We start from the raw sequence: 26,161 nt of genomic DNA on the forward strand, positions 1-26,161 counted from the left end.
CACCCATTTAAAGTACACGTAAACCCTAAATATATTTTCTGTATGTCTGACATCATGGTCAATGTATACAGTTTTTCTTTTATATTTTGATTTTTTGCAAAGTTTCTTATCTGGAAGAACACCACTTCCTGTTGCAGGCTGACAAAGGAAAACCTCTGGTTTGCAATTAGTAGCGTTGTCAGCCTGCCGCGTGTCCTCCTTAATTTGCCTGTCATAGGAGGTCCATTGTCCATGCAAGGTTTACTCATCATCGCTTGCAATTTTGACCCCCTCCCCACTGCAGGACTTTACTCGGGTCCCTGGCCTATAACACTATTTCTGGGCCTTGTGATTTGCTGCTTAGTACCAGACACTGCCACATGGGGAAGTCATCCTATTAAATGCCCCAGTCTTTTGGAGCAACAGGGCAAAACCTGTAGTGGAGCAAGGGGGTGGTGATGAAGCCTGGTTTATGGAAGTTCATTTTAACTATTATATAGATATAGGAAGGGAAGTTTGCTTGATCCATATGGAGTTCCTAAGTGAACACCTGACCCCACAGCCATGAGCTTGTTGGACACCCCATTCCAAACCCATAGTCAGTAATACAGAGTTTGTTCCCCTTGGCCATTAATATAAAGTTGACCTTTATCCATAGCCAATAATATGGAGCTGCCCCCCCCCCCCATTTTTGAACATCTGTTGATATTAATGCCCCATTGGTGAGGTCAGGTGCTGATGTTGGATGAGAAGACCTGGCTCACCTTTCCACTTCATCCTATATATGTTCATTAGGGTTGAGGTCGGGGCTCTGTGCAGGACACGCGAGTTGCTCCACACCAAACTGGGGACACCATGTCTTCATGGAGCTGGCTTTGTACACAGGGACACAGTCATGTGGGAACAGAAAATGGTCTTCACCAAACAAGGCTGGAAGAGCACAATTGTCTATGACCATGTTTTTCAACCAGGGTTCATAAAGCAATAAGCAATTTGTGGCCCTCAGGGCAGTCGAAGTGACACCAATGATCTTTTAGGCCATCTGTAGGGGGGACATTCTTCCCACTGACCACCACACTAATGTACTGTGAGCTGTGTATTAATATGATTGTAGCAGAGGAATCCCTAAAATTATTTTCAAGGGTTCCCCATGGTTGAGGAAGGCTGCTCTAAAATGACTTTGCAGTTTTTAGTATCCACAGGACCTGGTGACACCAGGACTCCATCATTTGGGGGTCAGTCAACACACATTTGGAATAATGTACACTTGAGTCTGTTGCTGTTTTTGTCATGTGTCATGGTGACTTATTTGGTCCCATAGACTTAGTTTGGTTTCGTTGGCTCTCATTCACTTGCCAAACACTTTTTAGATGTCTGGTTTCCTAGCTATTGCTGTAAAATTGAAAAATGGTGAAAGTGAACTGCTTATTCATGGTTAATTGTTGGAGCATGTATTCCACCCGGCAGAAGTGGTGACAGGTACCGTGTAAGACAGGTGTGTCGCGTAGGGCGAGTGTCAGCGGTGTGTTTCGGCACTTGTCAGCAGCAAGTCCCAGCAGGATGGGGGAGGTTTGTGAGCGCTCGGGATAATCTGCGGAGAGAATGGTAAATTAATACAAGGGATTAGTCTACAAGTAAATAAATTAGAGCGGGGGATAATTGACGCCTGAGACCGGCAAAGCTGGCTGCCCAACCACAGACAAGTCCAAACCTGAGATCTGATTTCTAATTTTCTTTTTTTTTTTTTTTTTTAGAAGCAGATTGAGATGTTTTCCCCTGGGTTTCGTTAACTCAGCAGGGCTGTGCATTCATGGGTATGCATACCAGACAAAATTACTTGGGGGGGGGGGGAGCACAAAAATTGGCCCTTGATGGTGCATAACTAAAAATTAGTGGAGGGTCCCATCATCTCCTTCCCCTCGCTCCCCAAAGACAAAAGTGCCCTGAAGGGCAGAGGCTCCCCTCCCAGGGCTCCTATCCCTGTGTTCCCACCCCATGTGCCATGGGGCAGCGCTAAATCTGGCCAATCAAATGCCTCTAGCTGCTCCTCCTTTCCCCTGTGCCATGCTGGCAATCATAAAAAAGAAGGAGAAGCAACAATTACCCTCAAAAAGGTGCAGCTATAGTCAGACTCTCTCTCAATTCCCGGCCCCAATCAGTATGCTTCTAGGCTAGGAGAGTGCCGTCACCCCATAACAGATAGTTAATATGACAAATTCAAAGTACCCATGACCAGGAATATAAGCATTGCCCCCAATGATGGCATGGGGCCTGGGGACGAAGAAGAAGCCTGACCTGCCCCTTTTAAGGGGCTAATTGCTGCTTTGCTTCCCGTCTCTTTGATTGGCAGCTTGGCACAGGGAAGAGGGGAAGGCCAAAGGACTTTGATTGGCCACATCAATCAGATTTAGCCCAACTGCCTGGCACATGGAGCCCTGGCAGAGGACCCCCTGCCCCACAGGTTGCAGCAATGCCAGCAACAGTAATTCCCTCACCTGCACTTTTGTTTTTGGGGAGTGAAGAGAAGGAGATGATGGGAGTTCTTCTGGAACGGGGCCACTAATTTCTAGTTTCAAGGAACAAAATTATTGCAGCCCCAGATACCTAGTTCTTAGCAGGATCACCAGGGGAGAATTCAATGCAAACTGCACATTAAGTCACATTGATTACAGAGATTTTAGTATCTGTGTTTACATCTGTTTTGGCATAAATAAAATTTGTGATTGTCAGATCATCTCTCAGGATTCTGCGTTGGTCTATGTGTGAGATATGAAGTATTGCAAAGATCTGTATCCCAGCAGGAAGTGGGGAGGTCCCATACATCATTGCACACACACGGCCCTGCATGTTACATGTGTAAACAGATGTGTAGATTCTGTGTGACAGCCAGTAATCCGACAAAATGGAAAAAACCTGTTTGCAAAAATTTTCCCACCTCCCAGACAGAAATGGTTTTGAGAAACCCTCTCAACACCACGGCTTTATGGTGCCAATTAATCACCAGGCGTCACTCAGTGCTGCATTCCCAGTCAGCACTTTTCTGTATCCAAATCCCCTGGTCACCCTTCCATCATGCTGCATCGAGAGCAATGTGTACAGATAACCTACCTACAGTAACCAATCAGAAATCATCTGAGCTCTGATAACCCAATTGGGTCATTGCTCTTCTTTTTGTAGATTGTAAGCTCTTCAGGGCAGGGTCCTTTCCTCCTGTGTCACTGTATTCATCTGTCATTTGCAACCGCTATTTAATGTACAGCGCTGCGTAATATGTTGGCGCTATATAAATCCTGTTTATTATTAATAATAATAATAACTTTTATGGCACATTTGGCAGTCTAACTCTGCTGAAAGACCAAAAGGACAATAGTTGTCCTGAGAACCACAGAGGATACCCCACCATAGAGCAAGTCTAAAAACAAACAGCTTCAAATAGGCATAAAAAAATAAATATTTTACAACTAATATTTTTGGTGTTGTACGCAGCAATCCAAAAATATTGAAAGCGTATGGAATAATTCTCTCTAAAATGATAAGGGATGTACTCTGTGTGCTAGATTTTTTCCCTACTTTTCTTCAAGTGACACCTTAATTGTTATATCTTCTTCAAAGTGACCATGCCACTGCAGGGCCAAAACAACAAATTGAAATACCTGAAAAAAGAAGCGGCTTTGTACTTACCTTAACGGTGACCCATTCTTGAACTGCCACCATAATACTGCTCCCCAGACACATCAATTAATAGACTGGCCTGTTGAGTCAATTACATATTCCCCCCGTCACATGCAGTGGTTTCGTCCGCTGGTTTGTACATTCTGTAGTGATGGGAGAAACCACTGTATGTGATGGGGGTAGAAGGCATGTACGCATACACATGTAAGCACATGTTGAATACTTGCAGCAGCTGGTTGCAATTCAATTTTTTGGCCACCAGCAAGGCTAAGTACAGGCCCTCTAGTTTTCACCCTGTGTGGACAGGTTTACTTGATGGTCTCCAGTTCACATACAGACGGTGAATCTCTAAACCTTATAGCTGTCTTGCAAAGTCCTTGATTTATTGTAACAACTTCTTCTGATGAATTTTGCATTGACAATGTTTGGTGGGCCACGACTTACCTCTAATCCCCCCATCCGGTAGCTGCTTCTTATGAATGCCTCGTTATTGTTTCTGTACATCATAAGCTGACTTTCCCACCGGTGAATTGTCCTTGCAGCATGTTATTACTCTCATAGTATATTTACAAATTCCTCGGCTCTGCTCAATATTTGTCTTCTTCTGGGGGCGAGGTGACACTTCTGGGCCCCGGCAGTGTTGACGTAGCTCAAGCTTTTCCCACGCTCGCTATTCTCTCAATGAATGGACTCAGTGCGGCCATTTATAATGTCCTGCCCGCCGTACCTGACAATTCACACCACGGCCTTCCTTTCATGCTCCGTTACCCCCATCCCCTGGTGATTTCTGGAGGACTCCAAGGACAGAAATGGGAAACTTACCCCCAGGCCCATGAGACCGGGCAACGGTGGGATTTTGGTGAGGGGGATCAAGTGGAGAAATACGACTTTACTGAAAGATGGGGAAATAGTGAATGTCCAGCGGACAACATTAAGGAAACTGAAACTCTTGGGAGACCCCAGGGGTCTCTGCGGCAGGGGGGTTTAACCATTGATTAAATATTATTACACAGTATTTATATAGCGCCAACATATTACGCAGCACTGTTCAAAGTCATGTCACTAGCTGTCCCTCAAAGGATCTCAAAATCTCATTTTCCTACCTCAGTCATATGTCAATAATACAGTCTTAGGTCAATTTCTGGGGAAGCTTTTTTTGGGATGTGGGAGGAAACTGGAGTACCTGGAGAAAACCCACGCAAACACAGAGGGGAACCTGCAAACTCAGATAGTGAGTAATGCAGATAGTCGCCTGGCCGAGATCCGAACCTGGGACCCAGGACTGCAAAGGACAGGGGGCTAACCTCTTAGCCACCTTGCTCATGTCCAGAAAATTTGGGGTGTCCATAGGGGAAAGTTGACTAATCCTCCATAAATCCAATTTCTGGCCAAATCCTTTTATCGGATACATTGTATCTGCTGCCAGGAGAAATCTATTCCATGGCACAAAGAAATACAGCAATCAACAATCTTATCTTTTTTGCTGCATGTTTGGTGAAAAAGTATCGATCCTTCTAGAAATCTTGTAAGCTGATAACTTCCTGTGCTGCAGTTAGACATGTGATTTGTGTGATCTTCAGAACACCACCTCCTCTGTGTCATTGAGACTGTAATAATAAAACTAATGAATAATTTACCATCTTTGGGTGACAATGCTGCTCCTCCGTAGATATTGTACAGTGAGCGATGTCACTCCAGGACAGGAATTATGTTACTGGCAGGATCAACAGGTGACCATATGACAACACAGGAAACTAGTTCAGACACCACATTTAAGACTGCTATGCTGCAACATATTGCATATTTGTTCTTTGGTTTAGATTGACAGTTTCAACAGTCTGCCGCTTTCCTGCAGATTCTCAATCCTGCCATATGAAGATCACCAGCTGGTTAAATAGCTCCTCATGTTTATTTATATATATATATATATATATATATATATATATATATATATATATATAAATACAATCAGATTGTAATTTATATGGGGCTGGACACCGACCCCTTATTGTGAGGTTGTAGTGAACGCTGCATTTTAATATTAATTATCCCTCACCAGGAGAACTGTGCAGAATGTGTAAATGTTGTATTAACAATTATGTGTCCCCTCTATAGGTGTTCACATCTCATGGACCGACCGTCATCATGCCGACCTGGTTCTGCAGCAGAGAATGGTTCTGTTATGTGGGACAGTTTGTTGAAGATGGACAGGTAAGAGGAACCCCCCCCAATATTATCAATTCACAATGCATAATGATTAATATATTTTATGATTATGATTCAAAAGCCAAATCCTGCATTGGCTGATTGGCTGCATTCTCATGAATTTGAAGCGCCTCTGTAATGTCACCGGTCTCTAGTAATCCGAATGGCTGCGTTCTCATGAATTAATATTATTGCACAGTATTTATATAGCACCATCATATTACGCAGCGCTGTACAAAGTCCATAGTTATGTCACTAGCTGTCCCTCAAAGGGGTTCACAATCTAATGTCTCTATCTCAGTCATATGTCTTTAATACAGTCTAAGGTCAATTTTGGGGGGAGCCATTTACCCTAACTGCATGTTTTTGGAATGTGGAAAGATACCCGGACTAAACCCACCCAACACGGGGAGAACCTGCAAACTCCATGCAGATAGTGTCCTGGACGAGTTTTGAACCTGGGATCTAGCATCTCTGAGCCACCATGCTGTGAAGTGTCTTGTGATGTCTTCGGTCTCTATTAATCAGAAAAATTAATTGCTTCATTCATTCTAAATCATTATTAATTTTATTCACACTTTCTAATTTTTTTTGCATTCCGCTCCTTGCACTGGTTGGGTAGAACGGTGGAATTGCGATCATTTTGTTGTCACTGTGAACATATAAGGAGAAATCGCTGTCTTTCTGTCCTCTTAGAACTATAAAAGGGAAGAGCGGCAGAGTTTTTTTTATCTTTTCTGACCCAGAAAGCCGAATCTTTGTAGCGTGGCCCCTTCTCTGGCCCTGCTCTGATAAGGACAGTCTGACGGCGAGCCAATATCAGCAGGGACCCCGTCCAACTGGCGGGGGGAACAGAAAGCCTCGTGTGAGGGGTCAGATATGGCTGTGTCACCACATCGTCCTACTTGTCTCATGTTTTCAGATCCCTGCCAAGTCACAACTGGAACACTCAAAGTTTTCTATATTATATGATGAGATAACGAGTGAATTCATACAGGAAGAAGGCTTCATACTTTAAGAAATTAGTAGGGTAAAAGTGACCAGTGAAGCAGATGATGTTGTTGCAGCTTACCATCTTCATTCACACATCAGATTGCCTGAGATGAACAGTCGTGCTCGTTTCTCTGACACATTTACAGCAGGCTGCCAATGTCGTGTATCAATCTGCCACAGTGGATTGATGAACAGATGATCAGAAATGACAGCAGTCACCACTATCCTCCAAGTCAGCCAAATTTCTGTCTGACAGGTTCTGTTTGCACTCCCCATGATGGATGAACATGACAGTCTGCTTCGAGCGATGCCGCGTGGCTCCCTGCAGCTGCCACCTTGCCAGGTTATTTGCACCACAGTGCTAGTTCTTAAAGAGACAGCACCTACACATTTTACACTTGACAGGTATAAGTACCACTCACTGCCACCCACAATTAATCTCTATGGTTCTGCCGCTGTCTCGCAAGGGGTAGAGCTACTCTGGCATGAGTAAATGCATCACAACCTCATGGCCAGTAGCCTTACTTTAACTATAACATCTATATATAAAGGAGGATTCTTTATTAATTTAAGGCCTGGTTATGTTTTTGCGGTTGACCTTTTTCACCAGCAGTTTGCAGCACCTTTGTTCAGCCTTATGAGCCGGGTCTGCTTTTAACCTTTGTTGGGATCTCTTCCAATGCATTTCTTGGTTTCATTGTGAATAAAGAGCAGCAATCATGGCTGCACCACGCACCTCTCGGCCATCTACTGATGTGGTCGTCCCCACCCCTGGGAAAGTTAGGGATAGCAGTGGGCGTCTCTTGTGTTTTTGGCACCAGGGCTACAACGTAATTAAAGTTGTATCAGTGTGGGGAGGGGGAGAAATATCAAATTCAGGTTTATATAAACGGTTTCCAAACTGACAGAGGAGATTCCCACACAAGGGGGCTGAGTACCCGTGTTCACAACCCACCCACACAAGCTCTCCCATCCCCATAGATTGTCAGCAAACGGCCTTCAGCTTCCTGCTCCAACGGTGGGAAAAAAAGGAGAAGGAAACCTTAATTTGTATCAGACTTTATAGAATAAATATGTATTCCCTGGGACAAGAGTTCAGTCTTTGTTACATCAGGAATATACTATATCCTTTCATCAGAATGGCAGAGCATGCTGGGACTTTCAGTCCTTCACAAGAAAGCCAGTGATACATTGTATTCCTTCTTTGTATTAATTGTATTCTTTCTGTGCTATATTGTATTAGGAGTCCTCCTGGGGTGCAAATCAATGTCATCAGCAGATCTGCCCTTCCACTGCTCAGGTTAGGGAGAATCAAAATAAAATCATATCACATGTCGTATCTGAAAGTATCACTAACCCCATGTTATCAAATTCTAAGAGAACCTGTCAGTCTAAAGCTGCGTACACACGTCAGATTTTTATCGCCCGATAATCGGCATCGGCCAGATATCGGGCGAAAATCTGGCGTGTGTACAGTCGGCGTCGTCCATCGTCCGAACGACCGTCCTGGCGGATCCACGGACGATTAACGACGACCAATCCTAATGAAAGGGAAGGTGGAGAGCACGCAACAGGGTGCCGCTCCGTCGCTCTCCCCCTCCCCTCTCCATAGAGCAGAACGGTGCTGTATGTATAGCACTCGTTCATGCATCGTGTAGTCCTTTGTCATTGGAAAGGATCGTGAAAGATCCTTTCCAATGACAAAAATTGCACGTGTGTACGCAGCTTAAGTGACTTTCCGTGCAAGACCAGAGTTGTGTCCTAGGGTTCATATACAGGCATTGTAAGATAGGGGTCACACTTATTTGGAATTGACCAATGCTGAATGGTAAAAGCTGTGTATAGATGTTAGATCAGTTTTCTCAACTAAGGTTCCTCCAGAGCTTGCTAGGTTTTCTATGATCCAGGAGCAATTTGTACCTCTCAATTAGTTAACATTGACACCAATGATCTTTTTGGCTGTCTGTGAGGTTGACATTCTTCCTATTGACCACCACACTAATGAACTGTGAGCTGTAGATATAGTAATTATAGAAGGGGGTCCCTGAACACCTAAAAATTATTTCAAGAGTTCCCCCATTTTAAAAATGTGGGGAAACTGCTGCGGATCATGGAAATGATTGAGCACCATTCATTCTATGGAGGTGGGGGGACAGGTAGGAGGCATTCTGTTGAGATCTCACCATCGGCTGTCCATTGTTCAGTAACATTTTGTAGGAAGTTTCTTGACAGGGTCTCTTTATAGTAGTGAAGATTTAGGAGCACTTCACATCTCTGTAAAGCTACGTACACACTTCCAATTATCACCGATTCCACCGATCCTGCACATAGAGATAACGACACGATCGTTCGTAGATATTGTACACACAATAGATACGATCGTTTGAGCGATAGAGGAGCTATGTGCACGACAGGAAAGTGAACGAACGTTCGTTCATTACGCATGCTCAGCCCATGGACGATCAACGAACGACCGTACACACGAACGATGTTCAACGATCGTCGTCCAATACGATCCGCCGGTCCGGTCGTTCGTTTCCAACGAGTTTCCTCGTTCGTCGGCGTCGTTGGTTACTTTTTTACGAACGATTTTTTGCCCAATCGATCGTCGTTCGTTTTGAACGATAAAAATTGGAAGTGTGTACGCACCTTAAGTTTATTATTCCTTTCTGTATCTAGATTACTGATTTTTCTTTTGCATAATCATTGGCACAGAAAGTGAGGTGAAACAAGGGAAACTGGTTTAATGACCTAATGGCCATCTACCTCTATTTAGTTATTTTTGCTTGGTATACATACACTACATTGGCAGCTATTGTTGCATTTCATCCTTATTCACCTTTTTTCTTCCTATTTACATTATATTTTACACACATAGGGAATCCTCCCAAATCCGGGCATGGGTGACAATTATTTTTCTATTGTTACTGGTTGGGCCTGGGAGTCAACCAACCCTTTTCACACAAAGTGTGCCATGGTTCCTCACCATTAATTGGCATGGTGGGTTTTGCTGGAGGACATCTTTTATTGTGACACTGTTACAATCCCCTTCTTTGGCATTCATTGACATGACATCTCAGAGCTGCAAGAAGGTAAAAGATTGCTGATATCGCTGGAAAACAGAGAACTATATACTGCCCAGTGTGCTAATATTGTAATGGTGAAATATCTCCTCTTAGGGCCAGCAGCTCCACATTTCTAATTATTACCGGCCTTGGGGGGAATGCCTCCCTTCCCCCTAGCCTAATCCTCCTCTGTCATTAGGCCCCCATCTCTGATTACTATTTTAGGCAAAAGGTATCCCCTCCTCCCCCTCATTATGTGCTGTGTTTTGTATTAGTTTGCAGAATTTCACATGATATTTAATAAAAACATGAACTTCCTGAGAAGAAGAGCAATCACTTGAAATGATTAATTTTAGAAAACATAATTTATTCATTTTGTGGAGTCTCAAATGTTACCCCAAACATCCCCATTAAATTATTGTGAACCTCAGGCAATCCATGGCGTCCCGGGTGCTGCAATTTTTTGATATGCCGTCATTTCCTGAAGAGCTGCGGGAAAGAATCCTGACAAACGTTCTCATGGAAAATATAGGATGAGATAGAGGGCTCTGATTGGATGATCAGATTGATTGTGAATAATATTAGATCCACGGTTCTGCTTTATCCACAGCATTGCTGTGTTTTCTTTTCCTTTTTTTTGGGTATCAAAAAAAAAAATTTGCCAAATCTGTGCCAACTGTCAATTCTCTCCATCCCATTGTCACCCCCTCCATAAGTCACAGCTCATCCACAGACACTCATCACTTTACGTGAGACGGATCAGCCATGAATTGTTTTCCTTGGCCACGTTTCAGATTTCAGATATTTTTATCTTTACGAAAATGTATTTAATTGTATGTCTTCTTAATTATAATTCATAAATGTCTTTTCTCAGGGGACACCAGAAGATTTACTGTTTTTTTACGAGCATCTCCGAAAAGGTGGAGCCGTGCACCGGGTGGATGAATGTCTCCTGCAGTATCGCTACCACGAGCATGCAGCAACACACTCCGTGTCAGAGTGAGTGCAAATTCTGTGATATATGTGATGGGGGGTGTTGGGGCAGATATTACTCCTTGGGGTATCGGGTTGGGAGGTATACGGGGTGCATATAGGGCTCTGTGTTATACATCAGCAGGTGGCCAGTCTCTCTGCTCTATCACAAGGTAAGATGTGGTAATGATTATCAGCACATACGTGTAAATAAATCCACCCCATCCATCAGCACAGAACAGTCACTACACCCTCCGAAAGACGAAAGAAAGGGTAAGGGTAACTGTAAGGGTCTTTGTCAAACTCAGTCTGCTAATACATCATCATGTGCTCTGTATTGCCCAATGGTGTGACTGGTCACCTTTAAATGCTGTTATTTGGTTTGCATTTTATGTCTGCACTCTGCTCCAATCACCAGCCCTCTATGTTCCCAAGCAACACTGTTGATTGGAGCAGTGTGCACGGGGCGTGTCAAACCTGGGCTCAAGCTTGTGTGAGAGAGCAGCGGTCTGACTCTCCAGCGTGCTGCTAGTAATGGGGTATTTTAGCCTCTGCCCCCAGCACTTGCTATGTACAAATACACAGAAACAAAAGCTTCTTTGTATTGTATCAAGCAGCCGGACGCTCCAAATGGGCTTTAACAGAGACATCCTACACCAGGACCTCAAAATCTGAATTTGTATACTCATATGACTTTTTTCCCTTTTTATTTAAATTTATTTTCTTGTCCTATAGAGATATCAGGAAGCGAGAGCAAATCTATAAAATAAAAAATCACCTTTATTCACCAGGTGTCCCCATTGATAAATCTCTCCTCTATCCCTCTTCTGATGACAATTCAAAAATTTTCAAACTTTCTCTTCTGTGGTCACCTAGAAAGAGTGAATGTTATTTTCCTGCACAGATCATCCAAAATGATGAAAAATTGGCTTCAGATACACTTTAAAATCTATTACTGGAGATACTTTGAAATTCGGGTGAACACTGGACACAGTGATAATAGGGGCAGATTTATACAACAGTATTGTACAGGTAGTCCCCGGGTTACATACGACATAGGGACTGTAGGTTTGTTCTTAAGTTGAATTTGTATGTAAGTCAGAACAGGTACATTATTTTAATAAATGCAATTAGGACAGATGTTTGTCTCAACATATTAGGCAGCATGGTGTCAGTTACTGTATAAAATCCTCACTGTGAGTTATTCACAAACAAAGCAAAAAAAAAAAACTTTATTGAGCCTAGACATTTATTACCTTCTGGAACAAGCTGTGCTTTGTTATGCAAAAGAAACAATTGCAGAGTTTGTCTTGGTCATTAAAGAGATACAAGAGGTTACAGATCAGCTCAGCTCATAAGATCACCCACAACTTCAGCTGTGTTTAGCAAAAGATTTCTTCTGCAAGTTATGCAAACCCCCCCCCTCCCCCCATAAAGCCTCTGTCCTGCACACGGGCAAGCAGGGAAGCCCCGTTTGTATCTAAGAGTCGTCTGTATGTTGGATGTCCTTAACTCGGGAACTACCTGTAGGTAAATCAATCACTGTCATTTAAAACACATCCTCCTTGATGATACAGCTGCGGTGAATGTAACATTCACTGCTTTATAACTTTTCCCCTTATAATTCATCCACCACCATACCATATTGCATTGTTGGGTTATCGGTTAGGTTCATGGTGGTGACACTTGCAGAGTACTTGATATTTTACCTGGGAAGGTGACCAATCCCAGGAGATTTAATGCAGGAAAAGCTACATTAGTTATTTGCTGCTTGACGTGACTGACGTTTCTATCGGCAACACCCCAGCTCCTCCCTGTACCGTGTTCATGTGTTTATATTTCTGTTGTCTCACATTTCCATAGCACCCGGCCTCTGCGGGAGTCGCACAGTAGTCACATAGAGGAGACCGTCAGCTTTCACACAATTCCAATCACAGGCGTACGGCACACTTTACACGTCCCGCATCCGACCCCTCTGGGCCCTCCCCGATTCGCCTGTACAGCGAGCTCCATCCGTGTCGGCTTTACATGAGACGGACGACCCGTGCCAAGTACAACATCCTGCTGGAGGGGAGCTGAGCGCAGCAATGTTTTCCTGAGCTGAAGCCTTTTATTTTCAGCCATCGCCTAGAAAAGGCGATTCCTGGTCTGCGGGGGCCAAATCAAGGCATTAATCTTCATGAAAACAATGTAAAAAGCACAAAAATCACCAAAATTTTCACTTTATTACAAAACCAATGAACATGGTATCGTCACCAAAATTTTAAGGCTTCAGGGGTGGCAGTGGGGACATGTCCCAAGTGTTTTAGGAATGCATGCAGTTTCTGTATAAGTCAAAGTTAAATTTTTGAGTGGGTCAGGGAATCTGTGTAAGCGGAAAAAAAACCTGAAAACTATTTTCTACAGAAAACTAATTTTTTTATACTTGGAACATGTTTTCATAGGTTCCCTCAATCAAACCCCAACCCTGAGCAATTTTGGTGGCATTACAGTGACCTAAGTGAAAATTAATCTAACAATTGACAGGCGGCTTTAAAATTGGTGGGCATTTTCCCACCAATACCTGCCCCCCATCTTAACGCCCCCTTCCCTTTCGCCCAGTATAGGTTCAGGGGCTTTTCAATTACCTTACAAAGTTGACAGATTACTTCTCCTGACTATACTTTAGCTTTGATTTAGACAAAACGCTTTGTATTCTTTTTTTCATCTACCTGCTTGTACCTGCTTGACAAATGAGCACCTCAATCTACTGCCTCTTCATTCACTGTCCAGTCATAGATTTGGTGAGGGACAAGATTCAAAAGTGTTATTTAATTGCAGCAGAGTAGAAAATTCAGGTCCCCTCCCCTGCTAGACAGGGCCATGCTGTGTGGCAGAGCTGGGTAAATTTCAGGACTGTTTGTTGGTGGAGTATTGAATAAATGTCAAGGTGATATTTGTTTTCTAGCATTGGGTAAAGCAAACAAAGACTAAATAACCCGTTGGGTCTTTACCACTATTCGGGTTCACTGTTCAGGTGTGTCACTGTTGCAAATTTGCCCTCACTTCCTGTCTATCAAAACTGTTGTTACCAGGACAGTAAGTGACCTGAAATCTCTCCAACTGGACCCTGGATAGCAGTAAAAACCCCACAGGGGCTCCGATCTTTCCCTAATCTGTGCAGGTGAAAAGTTGAATATAAAGAAATAGTTTTTTTTTTTAATCAATGTCGGCATTTTTCAGCGTGTGGGAATCATCGGTGGTCCTGAGTTGAGGAGATTGCGCTGGAGATTTCTCTTTATGCAATCGCGAACGTGTCAAGGCGAGATCTTCAGAGATGCCGCTCATTGACGGATCTGTTCAATGAACGGGAATTCTGCTGGGGGCCATTTCACATGCTGGAGATATCAAGTCACATGACACTGCGAGAACCAGATCTGTCTTTAACCCAATCAGTGCCACAGCCAATCACTTCCCTTCCCTCGGCCTGCAGCCCTCGCTGGAGCTACAACTGGGTCTGCTGGAAGTTGTAGTTCTCCCGGATCTGCAGATAATACATTGAGATAATAGGATATAACCAGAAGGCATCACGCCATCGCTCATCATCTGACAGCCTCCTACGATTGTTTGTCTATTGGTTGTTTGTTTGTGACGTTTGCAGAAATTGCGAAATGTCTACAAGATAAAAACATTTCAGATATCGGCTCCATTGTTCTGTGAAACATCCAAACGTTGGAGGATTGTATCTCAATGTTTTCTCTTACCCGTCAACATCCTCAGACGTTATCTTATATTCTGCGATGGAGGAAATCTCCCAGCCAATCAATTGGGTCAAAGACATGACAGCGCACGACCTGTCTTGGAAAATGTTGAATTTCTGTCTCCATCTGATACAGTTGTTGAATACATTCATTTCACTCGTTTTCACAGCTCATCAATTCATTGCATAACCAACAAGAGGAAATTGCCAATTGTCTCCCGTAAATTACAATTAACTCGTTTTTATTTTCCCGCCGGATCCCAGCAGGGCCAGTTCAGCAACTTCTGGCGGCCTCGGGAAAAATTATTAAAAGAAACAATGGAAAATGGAAGGAAGCCGAATAAATCAGCTCAGGTGAAGGTGAAGGTGAAGGTGATGGTCTGGTCTTCCATAGGAGGTTGGCCAAGGTGATCTATACAATTTTCTTTGTACGAAGAATCTTCTCAAGGTACTGAAGAAACCTTCCAAGAGGCTGCAAGCTGCTATTTCAGCTTCATCAATTTCACTTCAATTAAAGTTGACCTATGCTGGATTGACCAACATGGTAGATCTATCATGGATTAACCATTATGGTAACCCTATGGTGGATAGACCTTTATGGAAGACCTATGGTGAGCTGACCATTATGGTAGCACTGTGATGGATTGACCAACATGGTAGCACGGTGTTGGATTGACCATTGTAATTGATCTGTGGTGGATTGGCCATTGCGATTGACCGTTGGCAAATTAACTGTTATGGTTGCACAGTGATGGACTGACCATTAAGTTGGCTTGTGGTGGTTTGGCCATTGTGGTAGCCCAATGGTGGACCAACCTTTATGGGAAAGCCAGACAAAAACACCCATCATTTACACAGGATTCATGGATTTTTCTGAATAAATGCAACTAGAAAAACATGTGAATTGTGGGTGAGAACATTCAATATTAAAATTCCTGGCGTTGTATCATGGGCTTTCATTAATATTGAAGATGGTGACAAGGCATAATAAAAGCCAGTTGGCTCGTTTGGCTTTTACTTTTGAAGTTGAACCCCCGGCAGATATCAAACACTCCAGCTTAGAATTCATTAAAAATTATTTGAATGGGGTTTGAATGCAAGAAAACACATCTGGGGATGGGACAGGAGAAGCGGCCTCGTGAATGGCCCCGGCACTGGGAACATGCTTATAACAGTTGGGAGGGGTGTGTTAACCAGCATCAGTGCAGTGCATGGAGACCGTGGCTTCTATGGGGGAGTTCAGAATAAAGTGAAAGCAGACAGATGATGGTAAAATGGGCCAAAATAAAGAAGGATGGACAGACAGAACCCTTCGGATAAGGCTGTTTTATCTGATGGACTGATGTTGTTTCTGATTTTTAGGATGCCGTCCCTATGGAAAGCAGTCAGACGAGAGAAGGTGTAATGTTTGGAATGGTCTATTCTACTTCTTTATATATTTAGATATTGGGGATTATGTTATTACATATCCTCTTAGATCTTCCTGCCTTGTGCATTCCCTTAGACATATGGGGGGTTTCTCATGGTACAGTAGAGAGCATTGTTCCTCTTCGGTTTGGCAGAGATCCCTGCCGATAGTTGTCCCTCCGCCACCTTCAGATGGGAAGGTCACCGGTGTGGCATTTTCAAGCTCTCGGTTTGATCCGGAGGAGCTCCGGGATCCAAACAAGGAGACTATTCTCACAGTGTCAGGACAAGCGCTGCAAGGCTTGTTCCCTCAGCTCGGCTTCCCAGCGGCTTGGCGGAGTGCAGACGGCAAGTTCCTACTGCTCAGGCTGCACCTGTCCTGGCTGTGACTCTGGGAACCGGCTTCTCCTCCTCACCCCGCGCTCTAATCTCAGGCACCAGCCTCAGGGGATGCAGTAGCGAGTGTTCCTGGCACGGGAGGATTCTGGGTAAATCTGATGTGCACACGCAGGGTGAATCCAGGTTTTTGGAAGAGAATAAAAGCCGCATGGAGAGATAAAGTGTCTCTGTGTCACTTATGTGCAATGTAACACAAATCATCCCATTCATCAACCTTCATAAGATCAAAGCTGTAATTATATTGAGAGATTATATCTGTGAATAGAATTTTCCTTATTTATAGATAAAATCATAATATTAATATTCATATTTTTAGGAGCGGCACAGTGGTTAGCACTCTGGCCTTTGCAGTGCTAGGTCCCAGGTTGGAATCTCGACCAGCACAATATCTGAATGGAGTTTGCAGGTTCTCTCTGTGTTTGTGTGGGTTTCCTCCCACATTCACATTGGCTTCCCCCCAAATTTGTAGGAACATTGGATTTGAGTGACAGCTAGTGACATGACTATGGAGTTTGTACAACGCTGCGTAATATGTTGCTATATAAATAATATCACTAAAAAACATTATTATATCACAGATGGGGACACGCCTATTACTATGCAGCTTTATTTAGTATGTGTGACATGGAACGTATGGGATCAGGTCAGAAGGTCATGTGACCTCAGGTGTGTTGGGCTGACAGTGTGAAGTTAAATGAATGCGATGTAAACTTTGCCATTCTGTGATCTCCTGCAGCATTACAGAGATTCTTCTCCGCTATCCCCAAATATAAATTTAAGAACCAAGTGCATTTTATAGGCTGTGTATCTGTGTACGTTTTTTTAAACCTTTGATAAAGCTCGGTGTTGCCGATCTCCTGCAGCCTCTATGCAACAACTGCCTATCTATGTGCAATAGTTGTATGAGATTTCTTAGGGCGAGCTCTGTGGTGGTGACAACACTAGATCATGGCATGTAATGTGCGCTGAAACAGCCATTTGTAGCCATCGTTAGAAGACTTTGTTACAACACAGGAGCACAATTGGAAGATGTCACCCTAAGGCCAGGATCATCAGTATTTTATAAAGTAAAGCTGCTGATTAAAAGAAACAGACTGAAGCATTTTATATTTTAGTGATTGGGATTTGTTTTACCTGAGGCCCGTCCATTGCTCTGCAAAAGCTAAACACGAATGGTCACCAAAGCTGCCATCTTCATGAATCTTGCACAGTTTATAACGCGTTTTTTGTTCCATCTCTCACTGGGTTGCTCATTGTTGTTGGATACGTTGGATTTTGTCCTGTGAATTTTCCATCTCATAGTAAAAAATCTGAATTGCAGTGCAGAATCTGAACCAAGCTGAACGATTAACCCGCCATGGAGGTGATCCGGTGTAACGTGTCTGTGGATCCCCCCTAGGCAGAGGTGTTCACAGCCATTGACTCAGCAGAGAAGGTGCCCCCGGGCGATGAGATGGTTGTCCAATAAAATTTCACAATAGGAGGATGATAACTCTAAATAGTATGCTAATTTTCCTCCATGCTGACATGTCATTAATCTACATACAGCTCCTTACATTCACTTTCTACTCCAGCAATTTCTAGACTTTAATTTGAACCTCCCCAATTATTACTATCTAAGTGCTGAGCTCATGTATAGAATCTGGAGGAAGAGTCACTGACTACAACTATTCTTCTCTAATGCAACTTTCCTTTTCTACACCTTTCCTTTTCATCTCTTTATATTTTTTTTTCCCTGGTATCCAACACAAAGCTGCCCTCAGAATTTGGAGAGTTCCTACTGATATCTCAAGGTAAAATTGGTGCAGAAGAAGATGTTTATTTGATTCCTGGTCTGAGTAGAGCAAACTGAGAAATTGCCCAACTTTCTCCACGGCCCTAATTATTGGTAAAGCATGGGTACAGGGAATTGGGATTCTGTATATTTGGGACCCCTTCATATTCACCCAGTGTCCCCATTTGGTTTAAAACCATATTTCTCTAGTTGCAGCTTTCCAAGCCAAGGTGTAATAAATGTAAAGATACATAAATCTTCAGCTCTGATCTGTAGCATGCTGCCATTGCATTTCATGGCCTTATAAGTGCAACTTTCTAGATTGCAGGTGCAGAAAAGCAAACCATAATATTTTAGGGGTTCAAGTCAACTTCTGAAACCCCTCAGAGGCTTATTCATAAAGTAAAAATGTTCGGCACCTAATGTTCCCTGTGATCCGGTTTTTATTAATGGGGAATAGAGATACTGTTGTACCTTCAAATTGGTGATTGGAAGCTCCATGAAAAACACCACGGATTTCTGTTGGGGCAGATCAAGCTGGTCTCCACTTTATAAAAATGGGGAACAGGATGTCTAAAAACAAAGGAATCACAGAGCACTATGGGTTATTCAAAGAGACAGCACAACAGCTCGCTTTGCAGCTTCATTGATCCAAATAAAACCTTGAACTAAATAATAAGTACTGCGGTCACAAAATATATCACTGCTTCCCATCTTCTATTTAATTAGGGAGACGATCTGGAACAGTCGAGTAAAGTTCCTGGAAGAGAGAGTCCTCCAGCACTGGCCGTCTTTCACGATTTGGAATGCGGGAAAACAGGGGCGGAAGCTGTACCGAAGTCTGACCCCTGCAAACAGAGAGAAGGTGAGTGCATTGCGTGCTGTCACTAACCTGAATGTGAATGACCTGGGCTGACTGTAAACTTCTGACGGTGACCACCCATGCAAGCACAATGCATTTATCTGCAGCCAGCAGGATTGGTTGTCACTGTCCAACCCCATCCACCCTGTTAGAGTGCCGTTAAGTTAGCTCTCTGTGTTGCATTGTAATCAGTTACAACTAACTAAATGGAATTGGTGGACAATCCTGGATCGGGACATAAAACCGCAATTGGTAAAGGTTCCCTGGCTAACCCAATCAGCCAATAGGGGCCCTTCCATAGACAGGAGACCATGGCCCAATCTGGCCAAATACTGGTGACCCTTCTGCATATCCTGCAATCTTCCTGGAGATGAAATATTGTTCCATCTTATTACTCTGTAGCCGGAGCTCCAGTGATTCCCCTTCAGCAGATATTGATGCTCATATGTTTTCCTTTAGTGACAGCGTGTTTTACTATTTACCCCGCGGCTAGAAAGCAGAATCAGCTGAAGCAGCATCATCGTAACTTCCTCGGCGTTCACAAGCTGCGGCCTCCTGAGAGATCGCCCATCACCAATTTCCCAGGTTGTCAGTGCGTCGGTATATATAACCCCCCTCCCCCAAACAAAGATTTTATCTCTGCACCCCTCCTGTCCTACATCTCTGCTCAATGTAATCTTTCTGGAAAATAGAGAAAAAACTGTGATATATATAATTCCAGAAAATGGCTGCAGCATCATAATATTTAAAAGCTGCATTTACCTGTAGATGATTAGTAAATATTGGTGGGCGCTAAAGGTCAGCATGTCCGCCTGTCACTCTTCTCTTCTGTTACTCAGATACTCCAATCAGGAAATCCCTATGAGTTCTCAGCTCCGCCCACCTGCTGTGGCGATGTATCACTCTGATTTCTGGTGTTCTAGCAAGATGCATTCAGCCCCATTAATAACCCCGAACTCGGGAGAGATTCCCGGGGGTCACCTGGAGACAGAAACATAGAAAAGCAGAAATAGGCAAAGTAGGCCATCTAGTCTGACCCAATTTCATGTACAGAACCATGTTTGTCCCAATTATGTTTAAGTCCCTGACTCTTTGGCAGGACATTAATCTGTAATATTGTATACTAAAGTATTGTCCAGTAAAAATGTGTTAAGGTGTTACCTGTGAGTTCTTAGCATGGCAGTGGCCATTTTATGTGCTGAACGAACTCTGGTTGGCAAGCCTGTTTCTGATTGGACCACTGCAGAATAATTCTTTGCTTAGCCCAGACACTGTCCCAAAATTCAGAGCCAGGAAAACAGATTTGTAGATGTGAAGTATCTGTTAATCATGGCACCAAGTATGTACATGACCACCTCCATTCCTCTCCTGCCAGCCATTGTTGGACTTGTAGTTCCTCTGACCGCCCATGGTGAATATAAGGTATGGGTGTTATGACTATGGGCAGTAAGGGGTCACCCCACCTGATGAGAAGATTATATAAGAGAAGATCTGGCCAGATGTGCAGACATGATGGTGATGGGAGATTACACTCATCATTCCTTTATTACAATAACAAATAAGCGACATGTGGAAATAATTGTATCTTCAGCTGCCGGACCACACACATACCGTGTCGCAGTACTGAACTCAGGTGTGAAAATTCAGTAATGATGGGATTGCTGAGCAGTTTTCTTTTTGGGGCTGCAACACACCAATATCCGTGTAATAATCAGCATTCAGTGCAGTCATTATGTCAGAGGTGATTCATCAAAACCAACTGTACTCGTACTATCTGCCCCTTCTGTGATGTCATATTTATCCTTCTCTCCTTTATTCCCATTATTTCATGTACAGTGCTGTGTAATAAGTTGGCGCCATGAAAATACTGTTTAAAAATAATAATAATTCTTGCTTTCTATTGTATCCCCCTCCCCCAATGCTTTATCATTTACCTTCTGACTCAGCCCCCCAAAAATTCAGATTGGTTTTAAGGTTCAGGGTATATTTATGGCATTGGTGTCATTCCTCCCCCCCCAGCCTCCGTCTTCTCCCTATTACCCCCCATAAATTACTCTCGCCCTTCCCCATCCCTCTCCCTCTGTTTTTTCCCCATTTACTCCTTCTGTCTACCTTTCTATACCCCTCTGTCTTTCTATTCCCCTATACTTCCCTTTCTTTCTCTCTCCCCTCTCTTTATCATTTTCTGTCCCTTTTTCATTACCCCCTACGTCTATCCTTTCCCTGCCCCCCATCTCTGTCCCCTCCCCATTCTCCCCTTGCTTTTATCTATCCCCCTTATTCTGCTTCCTATTCTCCCCTCTCCCCATGCCCCATTCCTCCCTTTCTTCTTTCTTTTCCTTTTCATTGCTCTCCTCCTGCCTTTTATTTTCCCAATTCCCACCTCTTCCCCATTGCCCCCGCTTCCCCTTTATCTACCCCCACCTTGTTGCCCCTCTCTCCCCCTTTATCTGTCTTTTGCCCATACCCCCTCATACCTCTCATCTTTCATATTACTTACTCATCCTTACTAGATTGTAAGCTCTTGGGGCAGGGTCCTCTCCTCCTATATCACTGTCTGTATTAGTCTGTCATTTGCAATCCCTATTTAATGTACAGCGCTGCGTAATATGTTGGCGCTATATAAATCATGTTTTATAATAATTCCCATTCTCCCTTTCTCGCCCTCCCTGTTTCATGCCTGTTATCATTCCTATTTGTCATCCTATTGCCCCCCCCATTCATAACACATTTCTTCCTATACATGATGCATGGGTGTCATCGGGTGTCTTCCCCCATTCCTAGACCTGTCTGCTTCTAATTACCCCCTCTGCCCCCCCCCCCATCATTTGGCCCTGCCCTCCCGCTGACCTTTTCCTCACGTTTAAAGCTCAGAGACTGCAATATTAATCGCGTTTCACAAAGGTTGGAGTTAAAACTTCCAGCTTGATATTTTCTTCCTCCTGCGCCTGAATCGGGCAATTCACAATTCGGGGTCTGGGGCAAAGGCCCCATTCGCATCCATTATCAGGGGCAAGGCCTCCATTTTGTTCCATATCGGTCTCTTGTACTATGGAGGGAAGGGTTAACGTCTGACGCTGCGTAGAGATGCGATAGGTGCAGCGGTTATGTCATCTCTAATCTGGTGCAGATCACACAGCTGCAGAACAGCTGCACATAATCCCATCACGTCTTGCCGTTATATAGGTGAGCGCCATTCCAGCTGGAGGACGTCTCTTTAGATGGCACCTCGGCGCTGCACCGCTTTGTGTTGCTAAGTTATAACAAAACATCCTCGTGTAGTTATAACATTGGTGAAGTGATGTTCCTGTTAACATTTCCGAGAGATTGAGGCTGAACAGACCCCAAAATTTCACAATATTAACAAAAATATTACAACGGCCAGAGATGGAAACCAAATGCTACCGGCGAGAGGGCGGCCGCCTCACCCCCCCAGATACGGACAGGAGAGAGCGGAGATGGTTTATATAAAGTGGGGCCCCACATGTGCAACATTCCAGCTCCTTGCACCCAATACTATTTTATGAATTGGGGCCCTGGGGAAGATTGGGGTTCTGGGCTCATTTCGCTCCCCATAATCCCAGCCTTGATGTCAGCCATTTACTAAATACTGCACAATTTGGGCTGTAAAATCCTCACCCTGAAGATGAAAACTGGGAAAACTGATTGACATCAGAAGTGCTTGGGGTCAATAGGAGGAATAGAAATATCTGTGCGTGTATATGGGCCGCAATACCGACACCGTACATTGACGCAGCATGACAGCCCATCCTGTCCTGAGATTTATAAAGTTCTGATAGCACTGCTGTCCTGGTGACCTGATTTTTCTTTGCTTCAGTTGTGTAACACAGCCTGGTCACTGCCCCTCCCTCTGCTTGGGATTGGACAGGTAAAGAACAGCAGAAGACCAACAAGGTTATCTCTTTGCCTGCTACTCCTGTAAGAATGTGAACACCGGAGTTGTGCTGAAGTGGCAGGTTGCACAGCCCTCACAGTGTTAAAATATTGCGTATTCCTTGAATTGCAGCTTCTCCGGTCCTGGCTCCCAGCCATGATATTAAATCCAAGAATCCGTCTCTCCCCAGGAAATGGTAGAAACAGGAGTGCTGGAATCTGCACAATGTGCGTCAGGTGAGAAATAACTTACATGAGGTCAGCATCGCTCATCTTCTAGACTGTGATTGTCGCTTTCCCATGACAACGCCGTCCATGCGATGGGTTTTACAGGCCCGGCCCGGCCCGGCCTTCCTTCACACCTGCTCCGGGTTGCACGGTTGTAGAATCTGCGGAGGAGTCCCCGGGGGATACAGAAGGGAACTGAATTACCATGAAAGATTCTGTGCCGGGGATACTTCGAGGCCTGGAAACCGGACAGCCCCATCCGTACGCCATCGCTGCCCCTCGCTCCTCGTTCGCCTCCATTAATCCTCCTCGTACTGGGAACTCCCTGGCAGCTCACACAGCACTGAACCCGAATCACACTGCGATGACTCCATTTCTAATGGGCAAAACAGAAGAGGTGAAATATCATTCAGCCGGCACTTCACTTATTCACTCAGAATTTATAGTGAATCATTTATGAATTAAAGTGCTGTCTACCGAGCCCACGGAGTCCATGGGGGGTAAATTGTATGTAAATCCCAAATCCATTTATGGGGATGTTTGACCATCAGGTCTGACTGTATGCAGCACATTATTTTCATGAAGTTATTATTATCTGAGGTCCTGCCACTAAAGGTCATTCTTGGTGCAAGCTGACAACCGCCTGGTGATTAGCAGAAGAGTTGTCATGCTGTCATGTGACCTCAGTTTCTTGTTGGGCTGATAGGCAGAGCAATGGAAATGTTCTGACTCATCATCCAGCTGTCAGGATTTGGCCCTTGCCGGAGTCGCTTAGATCCTTCCAACTCATCGTGCAGAATGGGCTGCTCACTTGCTCCACCTACAGGTCAGGGGCTGTTGTCACCAGTTCATCCATGGTGTCACATGGGGGGGCTCATGTTCTGGCCGATCGCTGTTATCAGATATTCCAGTAGCTGCGCCGCCTGCCGCCATTGTATATCGCGCCTCTGGTGTACACTTATACAAAAACACTGGGCCCCAGGGCCCCCCAATCTTACCTCAGGCTGGGTGGTCTCTGTGTTGTTTGATTATTGTTCTAGCACATGTCTGCAGCGCACATTAAACAATCATTGTGAAATGAGATGCAGGGTTTACATGTTACTGTTTACACGTCACAGCAGCCCTCGTGGCAGAATACAGCGCCTGGCTCGGCTCTGTTTGTGTTTTTCTTTTGTGAGTCGGATTTGCTTAGCAGCGCGCGCCGGTGCACATCACCCAGGGACACGTAGTCAGTGCCGGGCCCGCTGTGTACGGAGCTCTAATGAATGTTTGTTTTTCTGCGACCTAAAAGCCATCCCCCAAAGGGTTAACGTCTGTTGTCTAAACAAAAGCATAAAAGATCACAGACACAGAGGAAAGATTAAAGCTGAACTCCAGGCAGATATAAAAGACACAAATTCTGTATAACAAAGAAAAACTCAAATAACAAAATAGGCTTTTGCTACAAAAGTTAACTTTAGTACAAAATTTTCCCTGCAATACTTCTTTGTGCCACTAGATGTCCTCAGTCTGGTTGCCAGCATCATACCACAGACTTCCCCTTAGCCTAGGTAGTCCTGGACCCGCCCCCTGCTTGTGATTGGGCAGGTTAATGAGGAGCAGCACATTGATCAGATATTCTCTCTTCTTCTTTCAGCATGCTTCTTATCAGTATATCAACTGATTTGCTTTTTGTGCTGCTTCAGATCTAACACTCCAGCCCTGCTCACTTTCAGGTACATACACTGCCTATATTTGTAAGATTTATTTAATGCTGTCAGAAGGATTGCAGAGCTGCAGGAATTTGCGTCCTTTATATCTGCCTGGAGTTCAGTTTTATTAAATTCAGCGTATTTTCCAAATGCTAACGGTGTACTTGAATGTGATTGGGTGTCAGTTTCTTGAAGTTCCCGTACAGTGGAGTTTACACTGGGGGAATGGGAAGCAGCACAGAGCCAATCGATTTCATGTCCTGACAAGGAGCATAAACTTGGAAGACCGAGGACATCTAGTGGCAATGAAGAAGTACTGCAGGGGGTAGCTGCAGATAGAAGATGAATGTTGCAACCAAAGTTTCTGTTTAACTTTTATTAGGTCATTGTCATTTTTTATTCTGTAACTGGATTTCTTTTAATCTTCATTTTTACCACATGATCAGTAAGGTAGAGGAACTCCGCCGATGGTGACTGACGGCTTATTGTTTGTGTTGCAGGTTGTCTCATTCTGCGATGTCGATTCCAAAAAAATTTGCAAGGGATTCTACACACACGAGGAGTCTGAGGTGAGAGCATTCTCATTTTTTATAGTCAGCTTAAAGCAGAACTCCAGATAAATAGAAATAATTTCCATACCCCAGATCTGTAACCTGCCTATATATCAGAATAGAGCGGGGGGGTCACTTGCTGGAGGCTCAAAGCGTTGAACTGTCATGGCTGCAGCTTTGCTGGTGCCATCTGCACCTCCCTGGGATAAATATAACCATCAGCCTGCATGGAGAACTTTCTGTACAGCCATAGTGTAGGTGGAGGGGGCACTGGAATACCAGCAGTGGTGCGGGTGATGGTATCCAGGCCCCGTCTGTTATCTTCCACTTCTACACAAAGCTGTCTTATCGGGGCCCACAAGGACGCTCTTACTAAAGGCTCCGCTTACCACGCTTCTATCTCTCCATGACCTTACGATTGTCACGTGCCAGCTTCACCCCAAGAGCAGCATTTAATACTGTGGTCATGTGACTCGATGCCCATTCACTGAGCTAGTCACATGACTGAATTGAATATGGACCCAGAAAGTGTTGACCTGGACTCTGAACCCTCATCATGTCCCATGTGTGCAATGTTATATTGGTATGATTACATGTAATTATGGGCTCTGCTCACACATAGGGTCACCTACCTGATGACCTACCTGATGTCTTCAGCTGTAATTAGCCCCGAAATATTATAATTTATTCATTTTCATGTATAACCCGACTTCTGTTTTTTTTTTTGTTT

General features: G+C 44.0%; 1 protein-coding gene across 1 annotated transcript in view; it reads left to right on the forward strand.

The window, feature by feature from the left end:
• The window catches only part of B3GNTL1 (UDP-GlcNAc:betaGal beta-1,3-N-acetylglucosaminyltransferase like 1), a gene marked incomplete in the record, with an annotated part of 154,634 nt that overhangs the window by 125,523 nt on the left and 2,950 nt on the right, over positions 1-26,161 (forward strand). Inside the window, 4 exon segments of the mRNA XM_072403592.1 lie at positions 5,767-5,862; positions 10,789-10,913; positions 18,935-19,070; positions 25,381-25,449. Of these exon segments, the coding sequence (XP_072259693.1) occupies positions 5,767-5,862; positions 10,789-10,913; positions 18,935-19,070; positions 25,381-25,449 (426 nt within the window).

The sequence above is a fragment of the Pyxicephalus adspersus genome, chromosome 3 (assembly GCF_032062135.1).
Source record: "Pyxicephalus adspersus chromosome 3, UCB_Pads_2.0, whole genome shotgun sequence".
NCBI classification, from domain to species: Eukaryota; Metazoa; Chordata; class Amphibia; order Anura; family Pyxicephalidae; genus Pyxicephalus; species Pyxicephalus adspersus.